The sequence below is a fragment of the Salminus brasiliensis genome, chromosome 13, assembly GCF_030463535.1.
Source record: "Salminus brasiliensis chromosome 13, fSalBra1.hap2, whole genome shotgun sequence".
Classification (NCBI taxonomy): domain Eukaryota; kingdom Metazoa; phylum Chordata; class Actinopteri; order Characiformes; family Bryconidae; genus Salminus; species Salminus brasiliensis.
Window position 1 is genome coordinate 29458113 of NC_132890.1, and position 27967 is coordinate 29486079.

Sequence of the window (27967 nt, forward strand, 5' to 3'; positions counted from 1 at the left end):
AAATGAGATTCATTGCAGTCAGTGCAGAGGCTGAGGACGTCATCTGGCTGCTTGTCAGAGTGGAGGGTTTTTAAATGGATTGTAATAGAATATCACAAATAGTCCTTCTGCACAGAGGTGCTATATAATTTTAAATATATACACACACACACACACACACACACACACACACTTAGTTATGTAAACAGTTTAAATGTTTTAATATTTATAAATTTAAGTTTTTTATTTTTCCTGTTTGCATTTTAATTTACACTATGAATAAAGTTTAACAGATTGATATCACTGAAAACTTACATGGAAACTAAGGTGAAGCTTGTTTTGGCAGGATGCAAGTGCAAATGATCTTTAGTAATCCTTTTAATATCACCCATAACAGAGGTCCAGAATCCAGATGAACAGAAATATCCATATCAATGCAAAGGAAAACAAAACCCTAAATGAAGACAAAATAATACACAGAGAACAAAACAAGGAACCCAAACCACAGCAAACATACAGCTACATCTACATTTTAGGTCTGGTCTTCAGTCATGGATATAGAGCTTGAAGACAAACATAATTTAACATTAAACAAACCAGAAACCTAAAAGAACAAAACAAACACCAGGAAACTAACAAAAAGAATAAACTGGTCAAGCTAACATACCATAATCTGCCATGGACCATAAACACATACATGAGAAGACCAAGAAACACTTAAACAAAGGGACTACTTGTACAAAGACCATCAAGCAACACCTGAGACTAACAAGAGGGCGGGGCTACAGAGGAGGCACAGGTGGGAACACTAATGACAAGGCGGGGCTAGGGTGGAGACAAGAAACAAACACCTTTAGCCTCGCCAGTTAATACTGCAGTTCTCAGGAGTCACAATGCAGGGCAGCCAATCAGAACAGAGATAATTTATCTTATATCAGGCTTAAAGACAGACAAAGAGAGGGAAGGAATAAAAGAGATAAGGTTTGAGTACTTTGCGAAAGCTTTGTTTCTTTACATCTCATAAAATCCAGCTTAATCCTGTACCAAGCCCCTAGTGAGCAAACCAGAGGCAACAGTGGCAAGGAAAAACTCCCTCAGAGCAAGAAGAAGAAACCTTGAAAGGAACCAAGACTCAAAAGGAGAGCCAGTCCTCCTCTGGTCAACACCAGATACAAAACTAGAACTCTGCACTCTGCGTCGGAGGGGCTGGCTCCAAATCCACTTAGTTCACCTGAGCCTTGTCATTTATATCCTCAGTGGGAGCAGAATCAGCTCAAGTCTCAAATGTTGATATGAGTTTCAAGCTTTGGATTCTGTGTTTTTCTACTTCTGGCTTCTACAACTCTGATTTTGGTCTCTCTGCACAAGCTTGTTTACCTGGTGGTAATCCGAGCCTTGGGCTGTCCTTTTAACTGAGTTTGGATTGATGGTGTCTCAAATCAAATGTCTGAACTGCGATGTCCTCTGCTTGCATAACGGAAGACGTCATAATTCATTTTACTGCTCAGAATTCAATTGCCTGCTTCACAGACAAACTGCTGACCATCAAGCAAGCACCTGCCCTGATCACAGTATTAAGAAACGGACACACAAATGATCTGTGATAAGCCCACCTACTTGGGCTAAGTTCACCTTCTCACTTACTTCTTATTTAGCTGCCCCTTGAAAGCCCAGCTTAACATACATGTGTTAGATTGACAACCAGTAGGAACAGAAGCTGTCACACACATCAGCAATCCATTTCCCCTATCTGAAGGAGCAGTCCTCTCACATCTCACTCCTAAACACCAGCTCCCCAATTCACAAAATTATCCTAGGCTCTATTTGGTTATAAAAGGCCAGCCCATGACATGACATGGAGTCTCAACTTTACATAAGTTCAAAGTCTTTTTGACTCTACCTCTGGCTTCTCCAACTCTTTATTGAACTGATTTATTGAAGTAATCTTATCAGCTGCCCCATAAAGCCCAGCATAACATACATGTGTTGGATTGTCACCCAGTGGGAAAGAGAGTTATCACACACATCATCAACCCCATTCTTTTCACTATAGCAGCCACTGACCAAGAATACATCTCACTGCCAATCACCAGTTCCCCAGTTCCTCCTCAGTTTCAGTTTCTGGTCTAGGCCTTCCCTGGTAAGAGAAGCCCAACACCTCCATCTTTTGGCCAGCCAATGACATTACAGCCTGGACCTCTCAGTCCTTCATTCCAAGTCTGATTATATATCACTTTTAACAAAAGATTTTAGAACAAAATCCTTGGTGAGTCCAAGTCCTTGGTGAGCAAGCCATGTGTCATTTCATTTTGCAGCACTTGTCTGAGAACTTATCTTTGGCTCCAGCGTCTTTTAGAGTTCTGTGCATTCTGTGTTTTTGTTCAATGGATTTTGACCTTAATTCTGGCTTCTCCTACTCTGATTTCTGCACAAGCCCAATGGCCTAGTGGTATTTTGAGTCTCAAGTAAGAACACCGCTACAGCAGTATTTAAAGAAGGCAAACTGTTCTGTTGGGTGAGCCCTATGTTTGAAGAGTTTGATGTCCAAGATGTCCAAGGAGGTTCAGCTGTTGCAACAGCTAACTGTTTCTTCAGCTCCTTCTACCAACCACTGAACACCTGCTCCTCCTACAACCACTCCCTTGTCCCCTGGGTAGATCAAAGTCTTAATTCCTTTCATTATTCTGATTAGTATTTGGTCATTGAAAGCCATCCACCAAGCCCAGGAGACGCCGCATACTCCTAAATGCGGAAATACTGGTGGCCCACTGTACTGTAGGTTGTCCGGTTATGCTGCACCTCTGCTATGACCAAGACCCCTAGAAATGTTACTTGCCATGCCTACTTCCTCCAGAAGACTGTCAAACAGTATTTGTAGTAGTAGTCATAACTCTGCTTATCACCCTCACATCAACAGTCAGGTGGAGTGATTAAATCAAGAACTCTTCTTCATGACCAACAGCATCACCAGACTTGCTTCTTACTGTGGTCAGAACATGCATCACTGCCCACGTATCAGACAGTGGCTCATGTCTGACTCTCATCCCTTGACTGGAATTAACGTAACTGATGGGTGGTCTCTAACTTTTGCACAGTACTGTACTTTAACTCTTTTGCACTATACTCTTAGGGTTTTATCAGTTTTCTATGTTCGTTGGACGTTATTGCTCTCTACATTGTGACAGAATGTCATCATAAATTAATACAATATACTCATAAATACAGAATACAGTTTCACATGGCAATTTATTTACAATAACCACTTTTACCGTCACCTAAAATCACTATTGTGCAGAAACATGTTTCCTGTAGACAACAAAAGTATTTGTTTTATGTAATTGAGTATTTATCTGGTTTGTATTTAAATGGTTTCAATTTTAAATACAATTATTATGCTGAAAAGAACAACAAGCATATATAATTCGCTTTGACTGAGCTTTGACTAAATGTGCGCAATTACACATTCTCACCAGAGAGGCCCAAACCAACAGACTATCGCTTTAAATGTCTCACTTTAATGTCTGTGAGGTTTAGATACAGTGGAATGTTTTGTGTTTGGCAGGATGTTACAAATAGGGTCTTTTTTTTCATCCCTCACATCACAGCAGAGTTGGTTGTGATACTGACTCACAGCTTGAATGCTTGTTTCACTAAAGATGAAACCTGGTTCTTTCACTGGTTGGCATATTCCCCAATTGTTAGTATTATTTGCTTATCCATAATAATTTCTGCATACTAAATATCAAATCAGATCTCTTCTCTACACAGAGTAGATAAAACGTACAGATTATAAAGACTTTGTCTGCTTGTCATGTTGCGATGATTCAATTTCATTAATTAAATAATACAAATAAATTTCAATTTAATCCAAATGAAAGCAAAACCCCAAAACAAAAAAACAAATCCATCAAATTATTTCCTCCTCCAAATTCTCAAAAATTTAATTTAAATATGGACATTGTTACTGTTTTTTGGTGTGTGTGTGAACACGATGGTGTATTTGGAGATGATTTCGTTGATTAAAACTCCTCCCACACTCTAAACACTGATAGGGTTTCTCTCCACTGTGAATGCGCTGGTGTGTCTGGAGCGCACCAGTCCCTTTAAAACCCTTTCCACACTCTGAACAGTAATATGGTTTCAGTCCTGTGTGAACACGCCGGTGTACTTGAAGGTTACTTTGCCGAGTAAAACTCTTCTCACACTCTGAGCACTGATATGGTTTCTCTCCTGTGTGAATGCGCTGGTGCCTTTTGAGGACACAACGTAATGTAAAACTCTTCCCACACTCTGAGCAGTGATACGGTCTGGCTCCTGTGTGAACACGCTGGTGTATTTTAAGGACGCCCTGCCGAGCAAAAGTCTTTCCACACTCAGAGCAGTGATACGGCCTCTCTCCCGTGTGAATGCGCTGGTGCCTTTTGAGGACACAACTTCCTGTAAAACTTTGTCCACACTCTGAGCAGTAATATGGTTTCAGTCCTGTGTGAACATGCTGGTGTCTTTGGAGATTACCAAGTTGACTAAAACTCTTCCCACACTCTGTGCAATGATACGGTTTCTCTCCAGCGTGAATGCGCTGGTGTGCTTTGAGGACAGCACTCCCGCTAAAACTCCTCCCACATTCTGAGCAGTGATATGGTTTCTCTCCAGTGTGAATGCGCTGGTGTTTTTTGAGGCTACTACGCACTCTAAAACTCTTCTCACAGTCTGAGCAGTGAAACGGTTTCTCTCCAGTGTGAATACGCTGGTGAGTTTTGAGGGTACCACTCTCTCTAAAATTCTGTCCACAGTCTGAGCAGTGATATGGTTTCTCTCCAGTGTGAACGCGCAGGTGTGTTCTGAGAAGATACAGTTTAGTAAAACTCTTTCCACACTCAGCGCACTGGTGAGATCTGTCTTCACCTGTATTTATTTGTTTTTTAGTCAGTCTGACAGATGCGTTGGTCAGTCGAGAAGCAGGGGGTGGGTTCTGAGCACTGGAGCTTATGGACATCATTCTCACATTCAGTCTCCTGCTTTTACACTTTAACAAAGTCCTCTTGGTAGAGTTTCTTGTGTGTTTGTGGAAGTCAATTAGAACTCTGTAGGACAACAGGCACCGGCAAGAGAAGAACAGGAGGTCATTCCTTTCTGAAAGAGAATAAAAGAAAACGGTCAAAAAATCCTGCAGTAATGACAGATTGACCTTTTTTTTGTTTAGTTCTGTTTTGCACAATAAAGATATTAGATTACACAGCGGTGATTTGTAGTAAAATAAGCCACTGTTAACCTTTGTTAACCTATGTTTTCTAGTAGGTTTTCTATTTAAGAGTGGCTAAAGTTATGGCAAAAGCCCTGCAATATCCCAGCACACCCAAGAATCTTTGCATTTCTCTGCAATAACTTGGCTTAGGGAAAAGAAGACCATCAGAAAGAAAAATATTTATTTTATTTATATTATTTGTTTTTTACTGGTAAGACTAAAAAAAGACAAACCTGGTGAAGCGAGTGGGTGTGTAGCTAAAAGCTATCATTATTGTTAGATTTTTTAGCCCATAAGCCATCAGGAAGTGTAAAATAATTTGCAATGTCCATTACTGTTCATAATCGTTTCACTTTCTCCTACATGTGAAAATCCAGATCACTATATAGGGTGCCATCATAGCTCACTATTATAAGGCACTATAGAGAAAAGAACTTGACAAGCTAGTGAACGATTTTGAACTCCTCCTCATGATCGAGGGCTCATTGCTGCACAACAGCAGATTGATTTACCTAAACAACCTGAATGTCGGCCTTCCTCAGAGCTGTGTGCAAATCTGCAAACCAAACAACACCGTTAATTATGGGAATCACATGTCCTTAAGGATACTTTGTCTCTACTTTACTTATTGCAGTGCACTGTGGGACTGCTATAGTGCACTGAAAATTCTGAACCATGTTTCAGTCACCACTACATGGTGCAACCCCTAAGTGGTGTAATAGGGCTCAGTTTTGGACTGGGCTAGTTTGTTTCATTTTAAGGCAAAAAAAACTGAATGATCAATTGACTTGTTAAACAACATAAGAGCATTTTTCACCCACAGTAAATCAAAACAACAACATAAAACACTGCCTTTATGCATCCGGTAGCACCATGGGCTACACAATATTGGGGGAAAATGACATTGCAACTGAAGATTGGAGTTAAATAAACTATATTGGGCAGATTTAATCTGCTTCTGGTGGAAATATCAGGGAAAATGAGAACAGTGCCGATTCTCCTGTTGTTTCAAGCAAGTTGGAGCATGATGTGTTTAATGTGTTGTCATTTTCCTGATGTGACTATTGCACATGCAGACATATGTTGCAGACTATTGTCTGCAGTGGCTCTTCTTAGTGCATCCAGCATCTCTCAGCACAGGAGCTGAAGTGTGTTTAGACTCTATTTTGGCTGTTTTTGTGTGACATAACACTGCAGCTCCAGAGTGAAAGGAGTGATCTAGAGTAAAGCAGCTCGTGAACTGAACCAACACAACCCAATCAGCTAAAACACAGAAACAGAACTAGGAGATGTGAAAGACTAAAATTTAACTGAAATTACACCATGCATCAACATGCATTTCAGATCAAATGCATCCCCAGTGTAAATAGACCAGATCAGATCAGATCAGATCAGACCAGATCAGATCAGACCAGATCAGACCAGACCAGATCAGACCAGATCAGATCAGATCAGATCAGACCAGATCAGATCAGACCAGATCAGACCAGATCAGATCAGATCAGACCAGATCAGACCAGATCAGATCAGATCAGATCAGATCAGACCAGATCAGACCAGATCAGATCAGACCAGATCAGACCAGATCAGATCAGACCAGATCAATCAAAAGCACGTCAACAAGTACGCAATTTACGTTTTACCCACCTGACTCCTCACCTGCCGCTACCAGTTTCCCAGTTTTTACATCTTACTTTTTAAAAACAGAACATTTCTCCAGCCACATCTGTAAGACAGGTGTGGAGACACGCTGTCTATGGTGTGTCTATAGGCGCATCAGCGAGCTTTACCTCCAGCAGAACAGCTCCAGGTTCTCCAGGAGAACACGCTGAGATCTTCTTCTCCGGGTTTCTGTACTCAGAGAACCCCGGGTCTGGATCTAGCGCCCCCACCTGGCCTACCGGCGGATTACGGCGGATGGCAGACTAATTACAGGTGCATTACCGCCACCTACCGCACCTGAGTGTGAAGTGAGACGTCAGGATGGTGGACTACTCTGAGAAATACTGTGAGAAAAAGAAAATAATAAAAAACGACGAACAGAGAAACCCTAGATGAAATGATACAGCTACCCTCACACACTTCAGAGCCAGAGGATCCAGCTTATGCACCAAACCACCAAAATATTTCTGATCCTTCTGAGTTCTCCTTTGCTCACGATATCGACAAAGCCCCTTTGTGCTGGTAATGAATAAAAAATCAATAGAGAATGATCTACCTGTCTGAAGCCGAGTAAGCACCGCTTCGTGCCCCGGGCCTTACCCCCTATTTTAAAACCCACCCGAGTACCGTCAAGCCCCGCCTCCTGCGCTTCGAAACTGTCCGGTGATTGGTCGGTTGAGAAGTCGTTCAGGTTACCGTAGCAACCAGCAGTGGCGGCTCTTTACCCCAGCCCTCCTGCACTCCTCTCTAAGCCCATCGCTTGCAGCAGCCACGGTTCTGGTAAATGTTTAGTTATTAGCCCGATAGAAAGCATATAGTGTTCTAGATATGTGTTTTAATGGTGGTTCTAGCTAATGTGTTCGAGATGGCTCACTTCTAGATTGTGTGTTTACGTAGCGCCAGTCCTTTTCTAATGCTGTGTAGATAGCTAGCTAGCTAAGTTAGCTAGCGCTAGCCAGTAGCTAGTTAGCTAGCTATTAGTCAAGTCAAGTCAAGTCAAGTCAAGTGGGTTTTATTGTCATTTCAACTACATACAGAGTACACAGTGAAATGAAACAACCTTCCTCCAGGACCATGGTGCAACATAGACACAGTGCATACAGTGCAACACAACACAATACAGACAGAGAATAATAAATAATGACTGTAGTGTGCAAGTTGTGCAATGTGCGATAAATAGAGTCCAGTGAGGTAGTAAAGTTATCAGTGCAAATGCTGGAAAGAGAGAGAGAGGGAGAGTGTACATGTACCAGAAAGACATCAGTTCAGAAGTTGAGTTATGTTGAGAAGTCTGATGGCTTGGGGGAAGAAGCTGTTGCAGAGTCTGGTCGTGTTGGACCGGATGCTGCGGTACCTTCTTCCTGATGGCAGGAGGGAGAACAGTCTGTGTGAAGGGTGGGTGGAGTCATCCACAATGCTGGTTGCTTTGCGGATGCAGCGGGTGGTGTAAATGTCCATGACGGAGGGGAGAGAGACTCCACTGATCCTCTCAGCTGTCCTCACAATGCGTTGGAGGGACTTGCGGTCAGAGGCTGTGCAGGTCCCAAACCAGGCAGTGATGCAGCTGCTTAGGATGCTCTCTATGGTTCCCCTTTAGAAGAGGGTGAGGATGGGTGAAGGGAGACGGGCCTTTCTCAGCTTCCGGAGGAAGTAGAGACGCTGTTGATGGTTCTTCCGAACTGAGGTGTGTAAAACGTCTAGGTTTTGCTAGGATGATGTTCATTAGGTTAATTAGTTAGCTAACTAACTAGCTGTAGGTTTTATTGACACACAATAACCGCGTCAACCTGTTTAAAAGGGGCATGTTCGCTGCTGTTAGCTTAGCACTAGCTAACATGCTACTAGAATCCAATAGGACCGCAATTAGCATTATCATAGAGGTGGTTTTCTTTATTTTTTGACTGTTTTTTAGCATACATCTTGTTTGATGTGACATATTTTAGTTTATTGCATCTCTTTGGGCGTTTCTGGTGTCACACAGTTGTGTCCAGGATGTTTCAAAGCATCAGCAGTGGAAACTTTTAGGGAGCTTTTAGGGAACAGGGACAGCACAGGTGAGCAGGGACAGCACTGTCCAAATCAGAGATCACCTTTTACTTTACATTACAGTCAAAACTGCCATTAAGTAACAAGTAATCTTCTTTAGTCAGTAACGGCCTCTTTACAGCTCATCAAGTCGCAAGCATTGGACTGTCAGCCAGTGGAAAAGGGAACCGTAACACACATCACCAACCCCAATGTCCTCCTCGCAGGGGCGGTTTACCAAGAAAACATCTCACTCCTGTCCACCAGCTTCCCAGTTCACAAAATTATCCTAGGCCTTTCCGGGGTTAGAAAAGTGCAACCCCTCCATCTCCTGGCCAGCCTGTGACATTACAGACTGGACCTCTCAGCGTCTGCAGTCTTCCATTAATCTGGCTCTGGCATTCTGGCTGATAATGAAATCTGTGTCTCAGCACCTCAGCCTTCTGGCACATGGCTGATGTCTAAAGCCTAGAAATGACAAATATCTGACTAGCTAACATATGTGCCTTGCGCACAGCTAAGTCATCGCATCTCTGCACCCTCACCACTTGTAGTGCCAACAGTAACCCCTGCCATCTCTTTACTGCAGTCACTGAGCTATTTATACCTGCAGGCAGTAATGTAGCTGCCTTTTCTGATCTATCCGAAACAAAAAATCTCTTACCTAGTAGCTTTCACCGTGTCTTTCTTTTTTTACTCGCTCCCTTGATCCCCTGCCCACCACTCAAAAACTCAAAATGGGGTCACTACTTTTTCCCACTGCCTATAAGCTAGCTGCTATCACTCTGATTCTTATAAAACAGGCCTTGATACAACTAAAATCAGTAAGCTGGGTTGTGTTGGTTTTAACCTTTTTGGCAATAATTCTCGAATAAGTCACTGCTAATCAACTCCAGGCTTTTTTCAGAAAGTAATAATCCTTTGTATTCTAATAATCGTTTAGCTATCTGGCTTCTGTAAATACCACAGCACTGAATCTGACTAGAATTATTAATGATCTAATATCCGCAGATGCTGGAGCGCTTAACTTCTCATTTATTTTGGACCTGAGCTCAGCCTTTCATACGGTGCGTCACTCTATTCTCTTCTCAAGGCTCCATGACCCGGGCATTGTTGTTCCTGGTTTATTTAACTTCAACAACTTCAGCTCACTTATGGGGTCCCTCAAGGCTCAGTCCTCGGACCCTTGCTTAAGTACTCCCCCTTGGACAGATCATACAGCACTTCAAAATCGACTTCCATTGCTACACAGATGACACCAAGGACCAAAACCATCAAAAACCCGACAAGCAGGATCTTCTTTATCTAAGATTAAACTGAAACACAACTTCCTTGTGTTCAGTGGTGGCAAGAGATGAACTTGTCTGAACCTGTCGGCTCTGCATCAACTCTCAATAAAACTGTATCTGTAACCTTTTCACTCTATTAGTTAATAATCTTCCCTTCACCTAAGGTCAGAAATCTAGGTGTCATCCTCATTCCGATGCTCTTTGCTGCAGCCTAATCTCTCAGTCCAGCTTTGGACTACTGTAATACTCTCCTTCCTGACATCAACTCCCTCTCCTTATAAGCTTCAGAAGGTCCAGAACTTTCACCTTCTCACTCATACTTGCTGTCACAACCACACCACTCTGTTCTCCGTAATCTTCACTGGCTCCCTGTAAAGCACCGCCTCCACTTCAAAATTCTTCAGCTCACTTACAAAGATCTTTATAACTGTGCTCCTTCATTAGAAACCCACCTGTACTCTACACTCCTCTTCAGCTGATGTGTTAGCCATTGTCCCAGACAACCTTCTGCTTTAGCCTTTTCTAGATTGGCTCTTCGTCTCTGAAACATTTTTCTTGCATATGTCCACCAGCCTATGGAGTGCTGCCATGATCAACAGCTTTACTGGGCTCACTCCTTACTGTGGTCAGTGTCTAGTGTAAGGAGGCTTCCCAGAGGAGCAGTGGCTGTTACTGCAGCAAAGGGGGATGATACATGACCTTACCCTGATTTTATAATAGTAATAAAAATAAGTAATGGAGAGTGGTTAATGATCTGAAGGGCGTGTGGGGAGTGGGGGTTGTAATAACTGATTATGCTGTGGATCAGCTGAGTGCACTGAGGCAGGAACACAAGTCACTGTGTAATGATGCACATAGAGCACACACACACACACACATATATATATATAGGAGCAGTAAAATTACTCTCTTTTATGTCACTGCATGAAATTGTAATATTTGTGTGGGAAAAATAAAACTTTTGCGGGAGAGCCTGAGATCGGACTGAATTGCAGGAGTGTCCTGGCCAATGCGGGAAAGTTGTCCCAAGTTGCCCCAATGCTCCAAGATCCATTAGAAAGCCTTTCCTGGACAGTTACAGATAGTTACTCCAACAGAAGCAGTATAAACCTTTTTTTAGTACCTTTGGCTGTGCTTTGATAGATTGTTCACTGAATCATTTAAGTTGATTCAGTTATGATTCTTGTTTTGAATCGTGTGATTCAGCAAATCGTAAAATGTTAATCAGGATTCACCATGATTCAGTTCAGTTTGATTCTTCCAGCACGATTCAGAATGATTCTTAAAACCACACTAAACACACAAATGAGGAACTGTTTACCACAGCAGCAAAATATGATTTTTCTTTATGTTATACAATTTAAAAGAATTTTAAAAGAAGTCCAAATAATGAGTATTATTATAATATATTAGAACCTTTAGATCAATGTATCAACATTCATTGATCATTGATTTCACCCTTATTAGTTTAATGCCAATTGTTTCATTTCAGTCATGATTTTATTTTAAACATTAGATTAATTTGGATTATTTATATTTTATGAATTATCTTCACAAGAGGGTTTAATAATTACACAGTGTTATAATGGGTGTAATCCATTCTAACACTCCAGTATCACTGCTGTTGATATGATCATAAATATACAGCCCTAGTAGAGGTGTAACAACACTCCAATAATTCTGCCATAATACTCAGTTCATACATTTTTAGGACTCCTGTCAATCACACGCCCTTAGAATCGCTTAAGCTTACACTGACTGCAGTAGAGGTTAAGCCTGTTTCCTGATAGCTCAGGTTTAATTAGGCTGATAGTGCCCCTTGCTGGTTTAATGTAAATATATGCTTCACATATCGGCCACTAGATGACGCTGTTAAGTTTTCTGATGCTCCCTTTAATAACTGGTGTGTCTGACTGTTTAACCTTAAGGTTTTAAATCTGTCTGATTTGGAAAGATGTAAAGTAAACCTGGATTTTTGATTCTTCTGCATGTTTTTAATGCATTCGCCTAATTTTATTAAGGGTTGCAGAACAAAAAAGGGACTTAACTAAATGTAGGCCTAAACACACCTTTACCAGGACAAAGCGAACGGGAGCTAAAGTGTAGCACTGGCTGTGTATGTAGTTAAACATGTATGTAGTTAAACAACAGCTTTATCCAAGTCCTGTCACTACTGGTCTACACTTACCTGCATCTACATTAACCACTGGTCAAACTGCTTCCCACCACGGCTGATTGGCCATCGCGTAAAATACCTAAACACAAATGTAAACAAACACAAATCAGTTTTTAATTTTATTAATATATATATATATTTTTTGACATTGGCATGAAAATTAAAATGACACACAAGTTGAAAGGAAAGGAGATGATTTGGCCACATGGGCTAATAAGGCTATTTATTAGTTTTTAGTAATTGAGTAAATATGTATTAATTTTGATTAAGATATTTGCATGATAATATTTTAGAGATATTTACCTCTATCCTACCCTCATATACACACACTGCTACGGTCCTACAACTTGGCCCCTTAGCCACAATATTAGATGCCTGTGTGTTACAGGTGTCCAAGTTATGGTCACTCTCTCTAAAAAACTCACAGTACACATTTTCCAGTGTTAAAAGACTACTGCTACTGTTAAATGAACACTGTAAGTTGAATTTGAACACAGTGTTGATTTAACACTGGCATGTTGTGTAAGAGTTAGCCAGGCTAAGGTGACCTGACGCTGTTTCCTACTCAAACCTAAATGAAATGTTCAGTCACCATACCAGGCTAAGCTGTTTCAGACCCATAGCAGTTATTAACCTTAAAATGATATTTATCTATAACCTATAAAATAATATTTATCATTTAAACAGCTCGGAAAGAACCGTGAACCGTGCTCATATTGGTCACAGCTGCTGTTAAAGGGAATTGTGGGAAATAGGGAGCTGCTGACCGTTTTATAAGGACAGCATCGCTGTCCTTGCGGGCATGTGCATGTGGGGACAGGGCCGCAAGTGTGCCATAGTGCCGACGGTGGAAGGAGAACTTGTGTGACGTATGTTGGCATAGCAACTCTTTATCACTTCCTGTCAGTACAATAAGGGTTAGTATGTTAATATTATGTGTGCCAGCCTGCAAGACCCGCACTATTAAGATTACACTATTAAGAGTACATTGTCTATCTTATAGTACTAGTGTGAACGCAATTGGGACGCAGCCTGTAGAAACCACATGAATTTAATTGAATCAAAATAAGGCAGCTTAAAGTCCGCCAAAGGGCTTAATAAGGGTGCATAGAGGGTGTGAACACCCTTTAGATCAGAAGGAGAAACTGGACACCATACAGTCCTACAATTCAGTCTAATTTCAATAGTAGGAATAATAAGCCCAAAAAAAAATCAGTTTATTAGTGTGATTATCAATGACATTGTGCTTAATTTGGCAAAAAAAAATATTACTACAAATATAGAGCTTCTTTAGTTTTACACCGGAGCTACAGTGGCTAACAGCCATGGAAGTTAAACATTAATTAGCATGGCGACAGCTGCTTGCCTAAACTGGCATTCTCTCCTCAAACCGTGTGGAGTTGTTCAGTAATCTCTTACAGACTGTGGATTCAGACACTGTATGATCCACTGTTATCTGTAAACATGGATTAAAACAGTAGTAGCCAGACTGAAGTCTGGATTTTGACTGTATATTTGTCAGCAGAAGTCAAGTCTTCACTGTTTTCACAAAGAACGCTACGGTGAAGAAGGAAGGATTTTAGACCCAAGCGCAGAGTTTAGAGTGACTCACTTCCCCCTGCGACCACAGAGAGGCCTGTTCTGACTTTGTGTGAACTGGGTGAGATAAGCTCTGTAGTTCTGGAGGATGATGTAATCTTGATGACATCACACCCCAGGCATGCTCAACAGTCCTCCAAACCTGGAGCTAATTAGAGAGGGGGCACCTGCAGAGACCACCAGCACCATGGAGGCCAACTGGATGTGAAAATCTGTTTGAGACATTAGAGTTGTTTTCTGTTTCATTCAGAGGAGCAGTCAGCCTTCAGGACTCACCTGAAATCCACGGTTTTCTATCCATTTTGTCTTCTCAACACATCACTTGAGAAGCAGTGGTGACTCCGTTGGATCCAGCGCTGGATTATTGATAATAGGATTGTGGGATCGATACCCTGGTTTGCTAAGCTGCCATTGTTGAGCCAGCAAGCAAGGCCCTTAACTCTCTCCCTGGTCACCCCAGTAAAGGCCCACCACTCTGGGCATGTGTGTTCATAGCATGAATGAGTTAAAGGTGGACGGCATATCCAATCAGTGTTCAACACAAATGGTAAATATGATTGCCTTTCAATCAAGAAATCATTGATTCGCTCATCGCATATTTCACCTTGATTATGGTTCTTATGGAAATTATTCAATTAATCATTAAAGCTCATATTTCACTGCGATTCAAATGAAATTCACCTGTTAAAATTACTTTTCACATTAAAACCATATTAAAAGTGTCATGTTTTACATTATTCTTATTTTATTTATTATTTTTATTCCACTTATACAGTATTACATGACTTTGCATTCCCAAAAAAAATGCTATTAATTAATTCCCTCTTAAATGCTTTTCAGTTAAACTGGCTGTTTCTGCTACTGTTCCTTTAAGACTGAGCTAGTGGGTTAGTGAGCAGGCTGGCTAACCAGTGATCACGTGAATGGGCAGAGATATGTAAATAAGATGTCACAAGAAAACTTGCTCCCATATATGTTGTTTTTAAAAAATTTTACACATTACTTTTTTTTTTTTACCATGATACAGACCCTTTGATATTCCTCACAGTACTAACAAATCAGGTCATGTGGCGGAGCTGATTTTCGCATAAAGCCATAGCACACGAACGCAGAACACAGAAGGAGTATGTAAAAACATTTTTATTGAATATCTTTGATAGACAGTGCCGCAGCGTTGTGTAGTTTAACAGTACAGTATTATAGATCCTCTTCTTCAGTCCGAACCTGCACTACGACAGTGGAGCTAGAGAACAGCTGCGTTACAGCTGCAGACGTGCAGTAATGTTTATACACTTATAGATCATTCATATACGCATGAGTGTGAGTGTGTGCGTGGGGGGGGGGTGGTATCTGAAGAAGAGGCTTTAATGAGATGGATGTTTAGAATTAACATAGAAAGATCATACACGATTTTCACAGGCTGGGAGCCATGCCCCACACACATACGCGCACACTCTCACTCAATATACACACACTCGCACTCATACAGCATGGTCCCGCTAACCCCACCCTTACACAGAGAACCCGAAAAACGAAATAAAACTAACAGAATTCATCGTTCACAGAAAAACAACAAAAAGAGGAAAAATAAGACAACTTACAACGAACGAGTGGGTTGATACACAAGGCTCCATCATCGATCTCCAAACTGGCATGTACAAAAAACAAACAAACAAACAAAAAAACTACTTTAAAACATAAAAGTGCTTCTAATGGTTCTTTGAGGGCTGCCATAGAAGAACCACTTTCAGTTTCCTAAAGAACCTTGTTTATGTTTGCAGAACCTTTCTAAAGGTCTAGTGAACCTTCAGTTAATTTAAAGGTTCTTTACATTTACACCTCTCTATTGCGCATGTTTTATGTTTATGAGTGGCGTCCCTCAAAGAATCATTCAAAGCCCCTTTACTTTTAAGAGTGTAATACAGATGAAATTGGTCCAGGTATTCACACTGAATGCATGTGTGTTTCCCTCATGTGGTACAAGTACAGAAAGTGCTCTGGGCTCCACGTTTATCAACACAGCAATACACTTCATGCTAATGTAGTATCAAAGCAAAAGTCTATCCAATCACTTCAATCACACTTGCGCTCTCAATGACGGTCTCAATAGGTGCTCATAGCCAGGATAACAGTTTTATTGAAAAGGTTTGGGTTCAAAATGAGGTTGCTTTTTTTTTTGCAGTTGACTCATGCATCTAAGCTTCAAAGAAAACATATGTGTATTAATACATTATGTGGACAAAAGTACTGGGACACTTACATGAGCTTTAAGGACATCCTATACTAAATTCTTAGGCATTAACATAGAGTTAATCTCCCTTTCCAGCTCTAACAGTAGATTTCGATCACCACAGTTACTGAGTCAGCAGAGTTGGGGCTTTTAAGCATGATATTCTGATATTCTCAGCACACAACAACCTTGCGCTGTCTAACATTACATGGTCTGACTCTTGGTGGTTCCTTAATGCTTCCACTTGTCAATAATACCACTATTCCAGTACCACGCTCTTTAAAACCAGCCATTCTTTTACTAATGTGTGTAAAGGCAGACGAAGAAGCATGGCTAGGAGCTTGATTTTATACATCTGTGGCAACAACGGCACAGAATGAAACACCTGAATTCAAAGATTAAAAGGCGTGTCCCAATACTTTTGTCCATCTATTATATACTGCAGAAGTATGTTCCCTGTAGAGGATTTACTTGCTCTCGCATAATATACATAATTAATGCACCACTAACCCAAAAAAGTGCTCAATGGAAGATTATATTGGTCCAATCTTTTTCATTACATGTCTGAACTGATAGTTCACCTAAATACCAACTTCCACAGTCCCCCTTCACCTGAGCTCTGAGGCTAATGTAGCTAATAAGCAATGACCGCACCGCTGGTCGTACACGTCTCGGCTGACCGCCAAAATGGAACAAATCTGCCCGTTTGTTGAACTACTGCTTGAACGTGTTGAGGTTGTGTGCGCAACACTGCACTGGACACCTCATAGCTGCCCAAGTCTCCGTGGTCACCATGGTTACTTCTTTCTTCCTCAGCAAGAAGTCCTGGTGATCGTTTTTAAAAGCAAAACAGAATCCAACATGTCCTTGCTGTCCTTAACTGCTGTCCGGCAAAAACCCAAAGCCAACAGTGTGTCTCCCCAGACACCATGTGACTGTTGAAACAGCTAGCCTTCATCTTCCCCGCTGTTAGGGGGAGTAAATAAGTCTGACTGAAGCTGAGAGCCAAGCTGCATACATTTCTCTCACATGGGCTAGAGATGTATGAAGCCCTCAGCATTGAGCTGAGGAGCAGTGGAGCTTTCGGTAAGTGCAGGAGTGGCAGGAACAAGTTGTACCTGACATCAAGGATACTCTCACAGGGCTGAGCACAATCAAATCCTACTTGCAGCAATGTTCCACAACATCTAGTGTTAAGCCTTTATAGAAAAGTGGGACAAACTCTCTATTGATAACCTTGATTTCAGAAGAAATGCTGGCGTCTACAAACTTTTGGACATATAGTGAATAGTGTATCTCAATCCCAGTTAGTCCTGTGCAACCTACACCATGTTTATAGATAACAGTGAGTTAAACCGTGTCAGACACCACATAAGCAAGTCTATTAACAGCTCCACCCAAGTGCGAGATGATTGGGCTGTGCTAATCAGTGGGGTATAACCTTCCATGACTTGTTAGCTACATTAGCCTCCCAGCTCCAGTGCAAGACCCTAGTCGAATACATTCATGCACAAGCACACAGGATTTACAAAACAGCTGCATAAACGCCACATAACACTCCTACTCCTGAATCTAGCTGAAGAAAAATGCACTTTCACCGTGGGTGTGTCCGTCCCTGCAGGATGTGGAGCAATCACATAAGTTCCTCAGCAGCCAAACCCACTCTGATAACATTTAAAACCTCTCAGCTGCTCTCTCTCACCCTCTCCCTCCCTCATTCGGTCTTAGCAGAGCTTAGATTCTTCACTAGTGTTGCTAGACTGGCTTTCATTTTATTCCTGTTTAAAAGGTTGTAAATGGTGCACGAGTGTTGATAATGTACATGACTCCCTTGTTTAGCTTAAGAGTCTTTTTCTCCAAATTGCAAAAAAACAAAAAAAAACAAAAAAAAGGAAAAATAAAAAACAAAACAAGGTGTGCTGAGAGGGGGAAAAAAAAAAGACTGAAATGGAATGACTAAATTGCAGAAAAAAAACATAAGTCATAAAAACAACAACAACATCAACAATGACCATGACAATAACATAACAAAACCAGGTGGTTGAGAGCCAAATGGTGGATTTTCCAGTTGTGTCCCTTATTCAGGGTAGAACGCCACACTCTCTCAGAGTTTGGCACAAGACTCATCTTCAGAGATGGAGAGAGTGAGTGAGAGAGCAGGAGAAAGAGCGAGAGAATCCGCTATGCGTCCCTCTCCAAACGCCTTCTTCGCACTGAGGAAAACAAAAAGAGAGATGCAGGGACAGTCAGTGATCACCGAAAGTAACTTTAAAGTGATTGTTAAGCCAAAAATGTAATATACACAATGCAGCCCCCTGCCCCAGTTTTTCACTGGGGCTAAGAGTAATGAAAACCTTTACCCCACCTATTAGCAATATGCTAACCACATATCTTCATCATTACACATATGCCTCAAACTAGGGCGGGCAAAATGACAATATTTTATTGCATTGTGATCACTTTTGTTATTGTGATACACAATAAGCTTTTCTAAGCATATCAAAGACATGTTCATGCTTAATAAGCACAAATCAACTGTCAACTGCACTGAACAGTATCTGAATAGTAGAATCTGTCGCTACTAATGTATTTTCGTGATGAATATTGTGTATCAGAAAAATGCCTTTAAATATCATGATATAGTATTTTTACCATATCGCCCAGCCCTACCTCAAACTGTCCAAAATTCAGGCCTCAAGGTGAAGCCACCAAATCTCTGCTCCATGTTTACAGATAACAGTGGGTCATACAGTGTCAGAAACTACACAAGTAAGTCTATTAGAGGTTACTTAAAAAAGGCCAAAATTACAGTTGACTGGGGCAGCTGTAACAGAGCAGACATATTTTACAAACTAAAATGTGGCAAAAGTCTCAGTGACATATTCTACTGCAAGTGTTTATCCATGGAGACTACACAACAGCTTTAAGGTATGAGGGAACTTCTGAAAGACCACAGCAAGTTTAGTGTCTAGTTGTCTTGGTCACTGTGGAGGATTTGTAGTGGTGATATAGTTCTGTGACGCATTTCACAAAAATGATCGAAATTTGTGAGTTCTGTAAAACTGAGAAAGGCCAAGAGATAACTTTAAATGTGGTCCCTTTAATTACACCCAGTTAGCACAATGCTAATAAGCTGCATTCGTCTCGTAGCTCCAGCGTAAAACGGAAGAAATTAAGTTTAGACATCATACATATTAACTACATTTGTTGTAGATTTTGGCCAAACTATCACTTTATATGGTGTGTAAATTGCTCAGCGTGTTTAGCAGCAGTCCCCCTGTCTCCCTCTTGCTGGTCCAAGGTACATGCTGTGTGAGCGTAGAGACCGTTTAACGAGATCTGGGCATCTAAGGAGATTAATGGACCCAGATGAGTTAGTCAAACACTGATCTCGTTACCATGGCGAACCCTGCCGCACTGGACACTCACCAGGCTTCAGATGGAGACTCTCTGCCTGTAGACCCACCTAAACCGCTGTTAACCCAGAGTCTGTTTTTACTGTTGCCTACAGCTGCAGTCATGAGTTGTGATGTCAGAAATAAACCATATGAAGTTACAAAACGCTACTGTTGTTCTTGCTGGTGGCAATAAACGATAGCAAATGTCTGCATCTCCAAACTTGGGCATCTACAGACTCATTCTGGCAGCGCCCTTTAGGTCATTTGTGGGCCAAGATAAGGGCAGCAATAAGAATCAGATAATAGGAATCTTACCAGTCTTTCATATACACAAACACACACAGTCCAACAAGCAGGTGGATCATAAACATTCCACACACACCAATAATCATTATGCAAAAATGAGAAGTGAAAAGCAAGTGAAGCACATCTGGGCCACAACACACTGCAAACTGCTGTAGCTGAAAACCTCCAAATGTCATCAGCATTTACAACACACAACTTGAACCATAAAAAAACAAACAAAAAAAAAAACATTAAAACTACTCAGTATGTTCAATTCAGCTTCTGTTAATATCTAAGTGATGAAACTTTTTTTTTTAATTGTCTAAAAATGTCTGAAAATCATTTTTACAAATGATACCACATTGTGAAGAAAGGCCTTCATTGTGAAATACACACTGCCATTTTAAACAGTAGTCCATTGGGAATTATAGACTACCATTTCCTAGTACAGATTACCACTGTGAAGTACAGACTACCAATAAGTAGTATAAACCACTAGAGTATGGGTATAGACTAGCACTGTGAACTATACAGACAACCATTATACAGTACAGATTACCACTGTAAAGTATAAGCAATGATTATGAAGTATAGACTACCACTGTGAAATAGACTACAGTCAAAATACAGTACACAGTATACAGTACAGACTGTTAAAGTATTAATCATCATAACCCCCCCTCCACACACACACAATATGAAAACTAGACTACCACTGAAACCTGCACTGTGAAGTACAGACTGCAATAATTAGACATTATATATATGTAAGTATAGACTAACAACCCCCTTCAGATATAGTTTACTTCAGTAATCTATAGATGTTGCATAAAATAAATTAATAAATCACAATTTTATCATCATCAAATCACTGATTACAGTCAGTATTTCAGACTGGTACTGAACAGTTTTAAATGCTTCAGATTGTGAGCTGACACTGTAGACCTGTGGGTGATTCAACAGCTGTTAGTGCTCATGCTTAAAGTCAGAGTAAAAGTGAATCATGCGTTCACACACTAGAAGGACGAGAAAATGACCTTGGACAACACGCACAATTTGCGCATGCACACAACCACAGTGCTGCAGCTCAGGTCACTTTCACTCAATGGCACGGAGGAGTGTAGCGAACAAGAGGTACTCCAGCTTTAAACGAGTGGAGTGAGGGAGGACAATAGAAAAAGAAAACTCTAACAACACAGGGAGAGAAAGAAACAAAGAAATATCAGTGGAACATCAAATCATTCATATGGAATAATGACAACAAAAATCCTAAGAAGCTACAAAACAGATACAGAGTGAAAGAGCAGAAGGGGAAAAAAAAAGTCTGACACAGTGAGAGTCTCTTGAGTAAAAGTTAAATTACTTCCTCCCCCCCATCTGTGTTTGTGTGTGTGTTTTCGTTTGTGTGGGAGAATAAGAAAGAGAGATAGGGGGGAAAAAATTAGGAAAGGGAGGGGAAAAAAAAGTGAGCGAAAGAACTACGGCTCAAGAGAGCTGGAGAACTACAGAGCGAGAGAGCTGGAGAACTACAGAGCAAGAGAGCTGGAGAACTACAGAGCGAGAGAGCTGGAGAACTACAGAGCGAGAGAGCTGGAGAACTACAGAGCGAGAGAGCTGGAGAACTACAGAGCGAGAGAGCTGGAGAACTACAGAGCGAGAGAGCTGGAAAACTAGGAATTAAGAGAGCTGGAGAAGTAGAGAGCGAGAAAGATTGCTTAGGTTTGGGATGGGTGGGGTTCTGGGGGTTCTCTGGTGGGATTAGCTAGAAAATGTAACCACCCAGAACAGGAAATAGTTCACCACCAGGGACCACAGACTAGAGCCAGCCCACAGAAAACTACCCCCCCCCCCCACACACATAACAAACTCATATGGCTACTTTTAAGACTCTAATGCACACGATCTAATGACAGTTTGTCTTTATTTCATACAAATGTTTTTTTATTACTATTCTAAAGAAAACCATTATAAGTTTTCACTTTTACTGTATATTTAGCAAACTGCTAAACAAGTAAGTGTGTGTGTGTGTGTGTGTTACCTAGGTCGTTGTTCTTGGTGATGGCAGCAGCAGCTCTGGCTCGGGGGCCCTGCTGGGTGAAGTGGTATCCGAACTTCACTATGCTGGTGTTAGCCTCCAGCATCTTGGCGATCTCCATCTCCACTGTAGTGCCCAGCTGCTGCCTCTGAACACACAAACATGGACATTGCCATTATAGCCATGTAAACAAAGGCCCCCCAAAACCAGGCTCACAAAGCAGGATTGCATGTTTAGCCGGTTAACTTCAACCCTACTTTAATCATTTACTTTAACTGGGACATCACCATGGCAACTTCATGTATAACCTGTTTTAGAACAAGTAAAGTTTGGGATCTACTCATGGTAACTTGGTGGTCAAGGTGGACCCAGAGTGTAAATGAGGTGCGTGTAGGCAATCGGAGCATAACAGAGGTGTGCATAACCAATCGGAGCATAAACAAGCTGTATATAGCTATACAGAGCATAACTGAGCTGTGTGTAGCCAGTCAGAGCATAACTGGAGCACTACAAAGCATTTTAGCGGTAATTCTAGTGAAAAATCTCAACTGGTAAAAAGACTGCTCAGTGTGGTGCCCAGCCCTGAGATGTGTCTAGCCAAGTAGAGCGCGATGGAGGTGTGGAACGTCAATGAGAGTAATTCTAGTACAACACAGTACAAGTCTGATAAAACATGTTAGTTTACGCTCTATTCTTACTACTGTTGCTTCAACAGGCCTTCAACAGGCAATGGGAAGTTCAAGGTCACTTAAAAGCATACCCGAAGGAAGTTAGAGAGGCCTTTGTGAATTCAAGCCGTGATCACAATCACAGGAACCACACACACGCGCCATCAGCTTAATTTAATATAGCACTCCGTACAGCACTTTCCACAATATACAACCAAAACAAAACCAGCCAAGCACACAACACACTATCAAATATTTTTTAACTAAGGGGTTGGTCTATGGATTATTACGCAGCATAGGGTGGTGATTAGTCACAATAGTTACTCAGCTCCATGTACATGTTTTCAACGGATACATACTTCTATTTAAGTCTATCAGTGAGGAAAGGGATCTACTTTTTTCCTTAAATCCATTTTGGTCATTAACATTTAGCCACCAATTCTTTTTACTGGGTATAATTTCTGGGAGCTGGTTCAGCTCATGGACTGCTTCACTGCTGCTCACACCTCTCAGTTTGGAGCTGGTGTTTTATTTTTCAAACACAATCCAGTTCTTAAGAGTCTTCTCGTTCTCCAGCTCCTTGTTTGAATGTTCCATTCCACCTTTAATTGCACAGCTATTCACTGTGGCGCCTCAGGCACCATTTAAGGTGGAATGGAACATTTATATAAGAAGCCAATTTCACAGGAGCCTCGCAGTTCCTGTGCTCACAGATGCTGGTTAGAACAAGAAGCTCCACTGCAGTACTGAAGTTCAATCAGTACTTCAATAGTTTTTGAGCTGCTCATCTTGAAATACTTTTACTGCAGATCGAACCTTGTTACTTAAAATGGGTTTGGGCTTCTCTTCACCCCTCATTTACACAATTTTATGCAGTAAATCAGCGACTGCTCAGTCTGATCGTACCTGGTTATCGATCTTGATCTCGGAGAGTGTGTCATTGTCTCGTAGCGCCTCCACCAGCGCCTGAACTCCAGAACTGGTGATGAAATTTGACTCCAAGTTCAAACTCCTCAACGTCTTATTCTCTCGAAGCATATCTCCGAATGCCTAAACACACAACACACACATGCATGCATGCAAGAAAAACATGCATAAAAAAATCTGGATTGGAACACACAACGTGGTCCACAAAGGATTCTCTAAACTTTGTATTTCAATATTTAGTTAGTGAAATCACTTCTAATAAGAGTCACTGTAAGCTCATTTATACCTTTCATTAACATGTTTCATGGTAGTACATATCTAGATGTACTTTGGACAGATTTCCTTTAGTAATGATAACCAATAGTCCCACCCCTACTCACCACTGCAATGGGGTCGTTGCTGCGTGTTGCCGCTAAACTGAACTTCTTCACGTGTGCGTTTTTCTCCATGGCTTTGGCGAAGTCCTTCAGCGTAGGGATGGGAATGTTCTAGAAAATACAACCACACATTCAGTCAGTACAGAAACGTTGGTTACGGACAAGGAATACATCACTGTTATACACAATTGTGTCGATTTTTTGTTACAATTTTATGATGAATGGGACAATAGAAATGCCTTCATGACTTTAACTCAAAAGGTTTCTTCTTTACCTGTAATGCTGCCATTTTGAAGTGGTTAAGAAAAGTAAATTTGTATTATAATTAGGGTAAAATTCAATTATTTAAGTGAAATATTAAAAATAATTCAAATCTTTGAGAACATAAAGTGCATAATGAAAAACAATGTATGTTTAAAAAACAAAAATTAGAACAGTTTTCTCAAACTGACAACCATCACAATGGATTAAGTAAAACTAATTTCATTTAAAAGATACCACAATCCTGCATCATTACTATTAGATTGGCTAGTAATAACTCAATAACCATTCTTAAGAGAGACATCACTCCATAATTAGTCTTAAGCCAAAGGGTACGTCATGATGTTCTATCCCAATTCTAGCTCGGATTTTTGGTCTGGCTGAGTCTGTGCTGGTTAGCTCTAGTCAAAAGATTTTTTCGACAGTCAGAGTCAACAGTTGGAGTAGTGTATTGGGGCAGAGACTCAGATTTTTGGTCTCCCGATTGTGTCCCAGACCAATCGTTGCATATTGCATATATGTTTGATATGCTGATGAAGTTGCATCTTTAATTTAGCTGACAACACATTCCTGTTGTTCGATAGTGTATGATCCCTAGTCATTTACAATAGGGAAGGGTGAGATACCATGAATCATACAATGCTAATGCTAAGCTTCATACTCAAGATGTCATAAAACAAAGTTCCATCTTTGCATTGTCCATATCTATGCAATACCTTAATGTTGTTGAGGTTGACCTCAGTGAGTGAGGGATCGTTAGATTTTATCCTCTGCAGAGTTTCCTCCACGTTAGTTGGGTTGGGCGGCTCGTCAAAAACTGGCTTCACTTTTTCCCCTTTAATTACATCTGAAGCAAAAAAATAAAATAAAATAAAATAAAATAAATATCAGTGGACAGCTGTATTCTGTGTGTTTGAAACTGTCAGATTTGCCTTCAAAATAGCAGGTTGCCATTTAAAGTTACATGAAAGAAAGAAGCCATAAACACAGTGGTTTTCCTGAGGGCCCGTGCAGCTCTCGAATGTATACAGCAGTAAGACACACATTCAGCCCAGAGCAGCTCAAACCAGCACTTTTGTGGCAGTGTGTTTTAACAGGTTGTTGCTAGAGACGGCATATCTAAAGCCCCAAAAAGGGGGGAGGGTTGGGCAGGCGGGAGTGTAGGAACCCCAGGTGTTAACCAAGACCACCTGCCAGGCCACCTCCCAACACACCTGAGCCAGGTAATCTTTTAATTGCCCTGTTCATGTTAACAGATAAACAAAAAAAAAACTATAATTATTATAACTAGAAATAAACTATAATTATTTCTAGTTCATGCACAAACGTTCTAAGCGGAGATCAGGAAAACTAACAAAAAAGGAAAGTGTGGTAAAAGGCTCAGGATGTTTTGCTTTCCGTTTAACAGTGAAGGAGCGGATACGTACTGTTGTAGCTGTCTTTGCTGGTGGTCCCGTCGTAGGTTTGTGTGCTAGTCACGAGTGTGTGCACTCCAAGGATAGCTACAAAAAAAAAAAAAAAAAAAAAAAAAAGAGCAAAGATCACAACATTACGCCTCTGAAAGCACAAAGACGTCCAACCCTTTAAGTAGCAAAACCACTTAAAAAGCATGTCTGGCCAGACATCAGAAAGCATGTTGACTCTGTAATTTAAATCAGAGTGCTGGCAGAAATACAGCCTACGTTTCAGCCCTATTCACAAATCACCTTATTCACCTTATTCTCAAATCACCTTATTCTACTTTAGTAATTACAATACTTCATTTAATAAATGACTATATAGTAGACATTAGTAGTACTCTTATTAATACAATGAAAACAACCACACTGCAAATGTATATTCATTTTATTTTCATTTTCAGTAGTAGTATTAAAAAAAAGTATATAAAAAAAGCTGAATTATTACTATAAATTACAAAAAGAAACTATGAGCTATGCCTATTGTTTTAGAGAATAAAGTTTATTTATAGTAACTATTAGTAAAAGTAGCAGTATTAATATTAGTAGTATTACAAACCTAATAACTTGCGTATTATTTCCAGGGTTTGGGTACTTATCATTTACAGTTTTATAATTATTATTATTATTATTGTTATTAAAAATATGTTCTACAGTTGCAAGAAAAAGTATGTGAAAAATGTTATTACCTGGACCTTTGCACTGATTACTAATAAAATGAGGTCACAATTTATCTTGGTCACAATTACAGACAAATAAAAATATAAAAAAGCAGCAAAAACTTCCTCTTAAACATTAAGATTTGCACAACACTGAGGAGGAATTTCAGGGCTGCAAAATCATTCATTTACATTTTTTTGTCGTGTTCTTTCATGAACTCCACTCTTGCTCAGTGCCCTTGTTTTAGCAGACACACAGGTTTTTTTGCAGTTTGCAGAGACGTCGGTAGGTCTTTTGTGTTGCCCTTGGCCTCTCTGACTGTTTTTGATTGCCCATTGTGCTCTTGGAGTGGTCTTAACAGGAGCCCCACTCCTAGTGAGAGTAGCAGCAATGCTGAATTTTCTCTAAGTTGTATAGGTTGTGGCGCACAGCGGGTGAAACGTTCAGCTTTTGCTGAAGAGTTCAGAGGTCTTTCTCACAGTGAAAACCAAACTGCCTCTGCTTTTAGCACAACTGTCAGCTAAAAGAAGACTATTCTATATTAGAAAGCACAGCGTGGGTGTTCACATGCTGAATAGCACTGCCAGGAGGAGGAAACGAGAGGGGAAAAAAATGAAATAATGGCAGGGTTACTCTGTGTAGCTCAATGCAAACTAAGGCACTATGGAATTACAGCCAGTGTATCAGCATGACTGGAACCAGTCAAACCCGATCTCCTCAGCGAGACCGGAGTTGAATGTTACAGTACGAGAATAGAAGTTTGATCGAGTTGATAAATAAGTGGAGGCTTGAAGCAGCGTGTTCAGAGTCTGGCAGGGATGTGAGAGCAGTCTTTGTGTGGGTGTTTTATTTTTCATACAGTTCATTAGATGAAAGCTTTCTCTCTACACACTTTCTCAGTGATCCTCAGTGTCTTCTCAGGGTGTACAAATGCATCACGATACATGACCTTGACCATGGCTCCACTGATTTAGAAACGTTATAAACTTTCTCAAAAGCTAAAACCACAAAATAGCTTGGTGTGTTCTTGTTAATACAGTGTTGCAATACGGTTTATATACAATTTGTGCAATGTTTTACCACAGCAGAGTGTCAAAATTATCCATTGAACCAGACAGAGCTGGATCTGAGCCCAAAAGAAAGTGTGTAGTCATTAACTGTAATTGAGGTAAAATGTTCAATTAATCGTGACCTTGATTTGAGGTATATAATCGCCCAGCTCTAGTTCATGGCTGATTTCAGTTCATTTACACCATCACTGTTATTCAGTACATTATTACATTTCCTGATATATTCAGAACTGCAGTAAGAGTCATATTTACGTGTAGTTATGAATCTTAAGTGTTTCCATGAATAGTTTTAGTATTTGGGTATTTGATCAAAAGCCAGTAAAATGCTGCTTGCATCAGCCCTTGGGAAAAAAACAAAACAACAACAACAAAAAAAACCCTAACTTTTTTTTTTATTATTTTTTTTTTTTACACACAATTTCTCTCTCTTACCTGCCAGGTCACACAGTTCTGTGTCAGTAGCGCTGGACAACGCCTCTTCTAGCTCCGGGTCAAGAGTCGTTACCTCCTCTTTGTGAGACTCGATTGGCTGCTCTTTAGGTACCCAGACCTTTCCTATAGAAACAAACACAAAACGAAAAAGATGTAAATCCTCATTGGCCAACATGAACTTGAGGAAAAGTG

The 27967-nt window shown here is 40.6% G+C and overlaps 2 protein-coding genes across 5 annotated transcripts in view; both read right to left on the reverse strand.

The window, feature by feature from the left end:
- Nucleotides 1-3206: 3206 nt before the first annotated feature.
- Nucleotides 3207-7097, reverse strand: LOC140575112 (uncharacterized). 3 transcript variants are annotated; one of them, XM_072695275.1, is made up of 2 exons: nt 7015-7097; nt 3207-5112 (listed from the first exon to the last, which is right to left on the reverse strand). In XM_072695275.1, the coding sequence occupies exon 2, from the start codon at nt 4976-4978 to the stop codon at nt 3941-3943; it is 1038 nt and encodes a 345-aa protein (XP_072551376.1). In that variant the 5' UTR covers nt 4979-5112; nt 7015-7097; the 3' UTR covers nt 3207-3940. The 3 variants fall into 3 exon arrangements, with proteins under 3 accessions (XP_072551376.1, XP_072551375.1, XP_072551377.1); XM_072695274.1 differs by having other exon boundaries at nt 6872-7057; XM_072695276.1 differs by lacking the exon at nt 7015-7097 and adding an exon at nt 5737-6334.
- Nucleotides 7098-15097: 8000 nt separating this feature from the next.
- tmod2 (tropomodulin 2) overlaps nt 15098-27967 on the reverse strand; it is a 36664-nt gene continuing 23794 nt past the window's right edge. Inside the window, exons 4-10 of one of the 2 annotated variants that reach the window (XM_072695463.1) lie at nt 27776-27898; nt 25584-25658; nt 24873-25003; nt 23899-24006; nt 23498-23641; nt 21927-22071; nt 15098-18418 (exon numbers count right to left, since the gene is read on the reverse strand). In XM_072695463.1, the coding sequence (XP_072551564.1) occupies nt 18387-18418; nt 21927-22071; nt 23498-23641; nt 23899-24006; nt 24873-25003; nt 25584-25658; nt 27776-27898 (758 nt within the window). In that variant the 3' untranslated portion in view covers nt 15098-18386. The other variant, XM_072695462.1, reaches the window with a different exon arrangement.

Bases quoted from the DNA above. Each gene is read 5' to 3' on its own strand.
- LOC140575112 (XM_072695275.1), bottom strand. From the start codon at position 4,978: ATGATGTCCATAAGCTCCAGTGCTCAGAACCCACCCCCTGCTTCTCGA.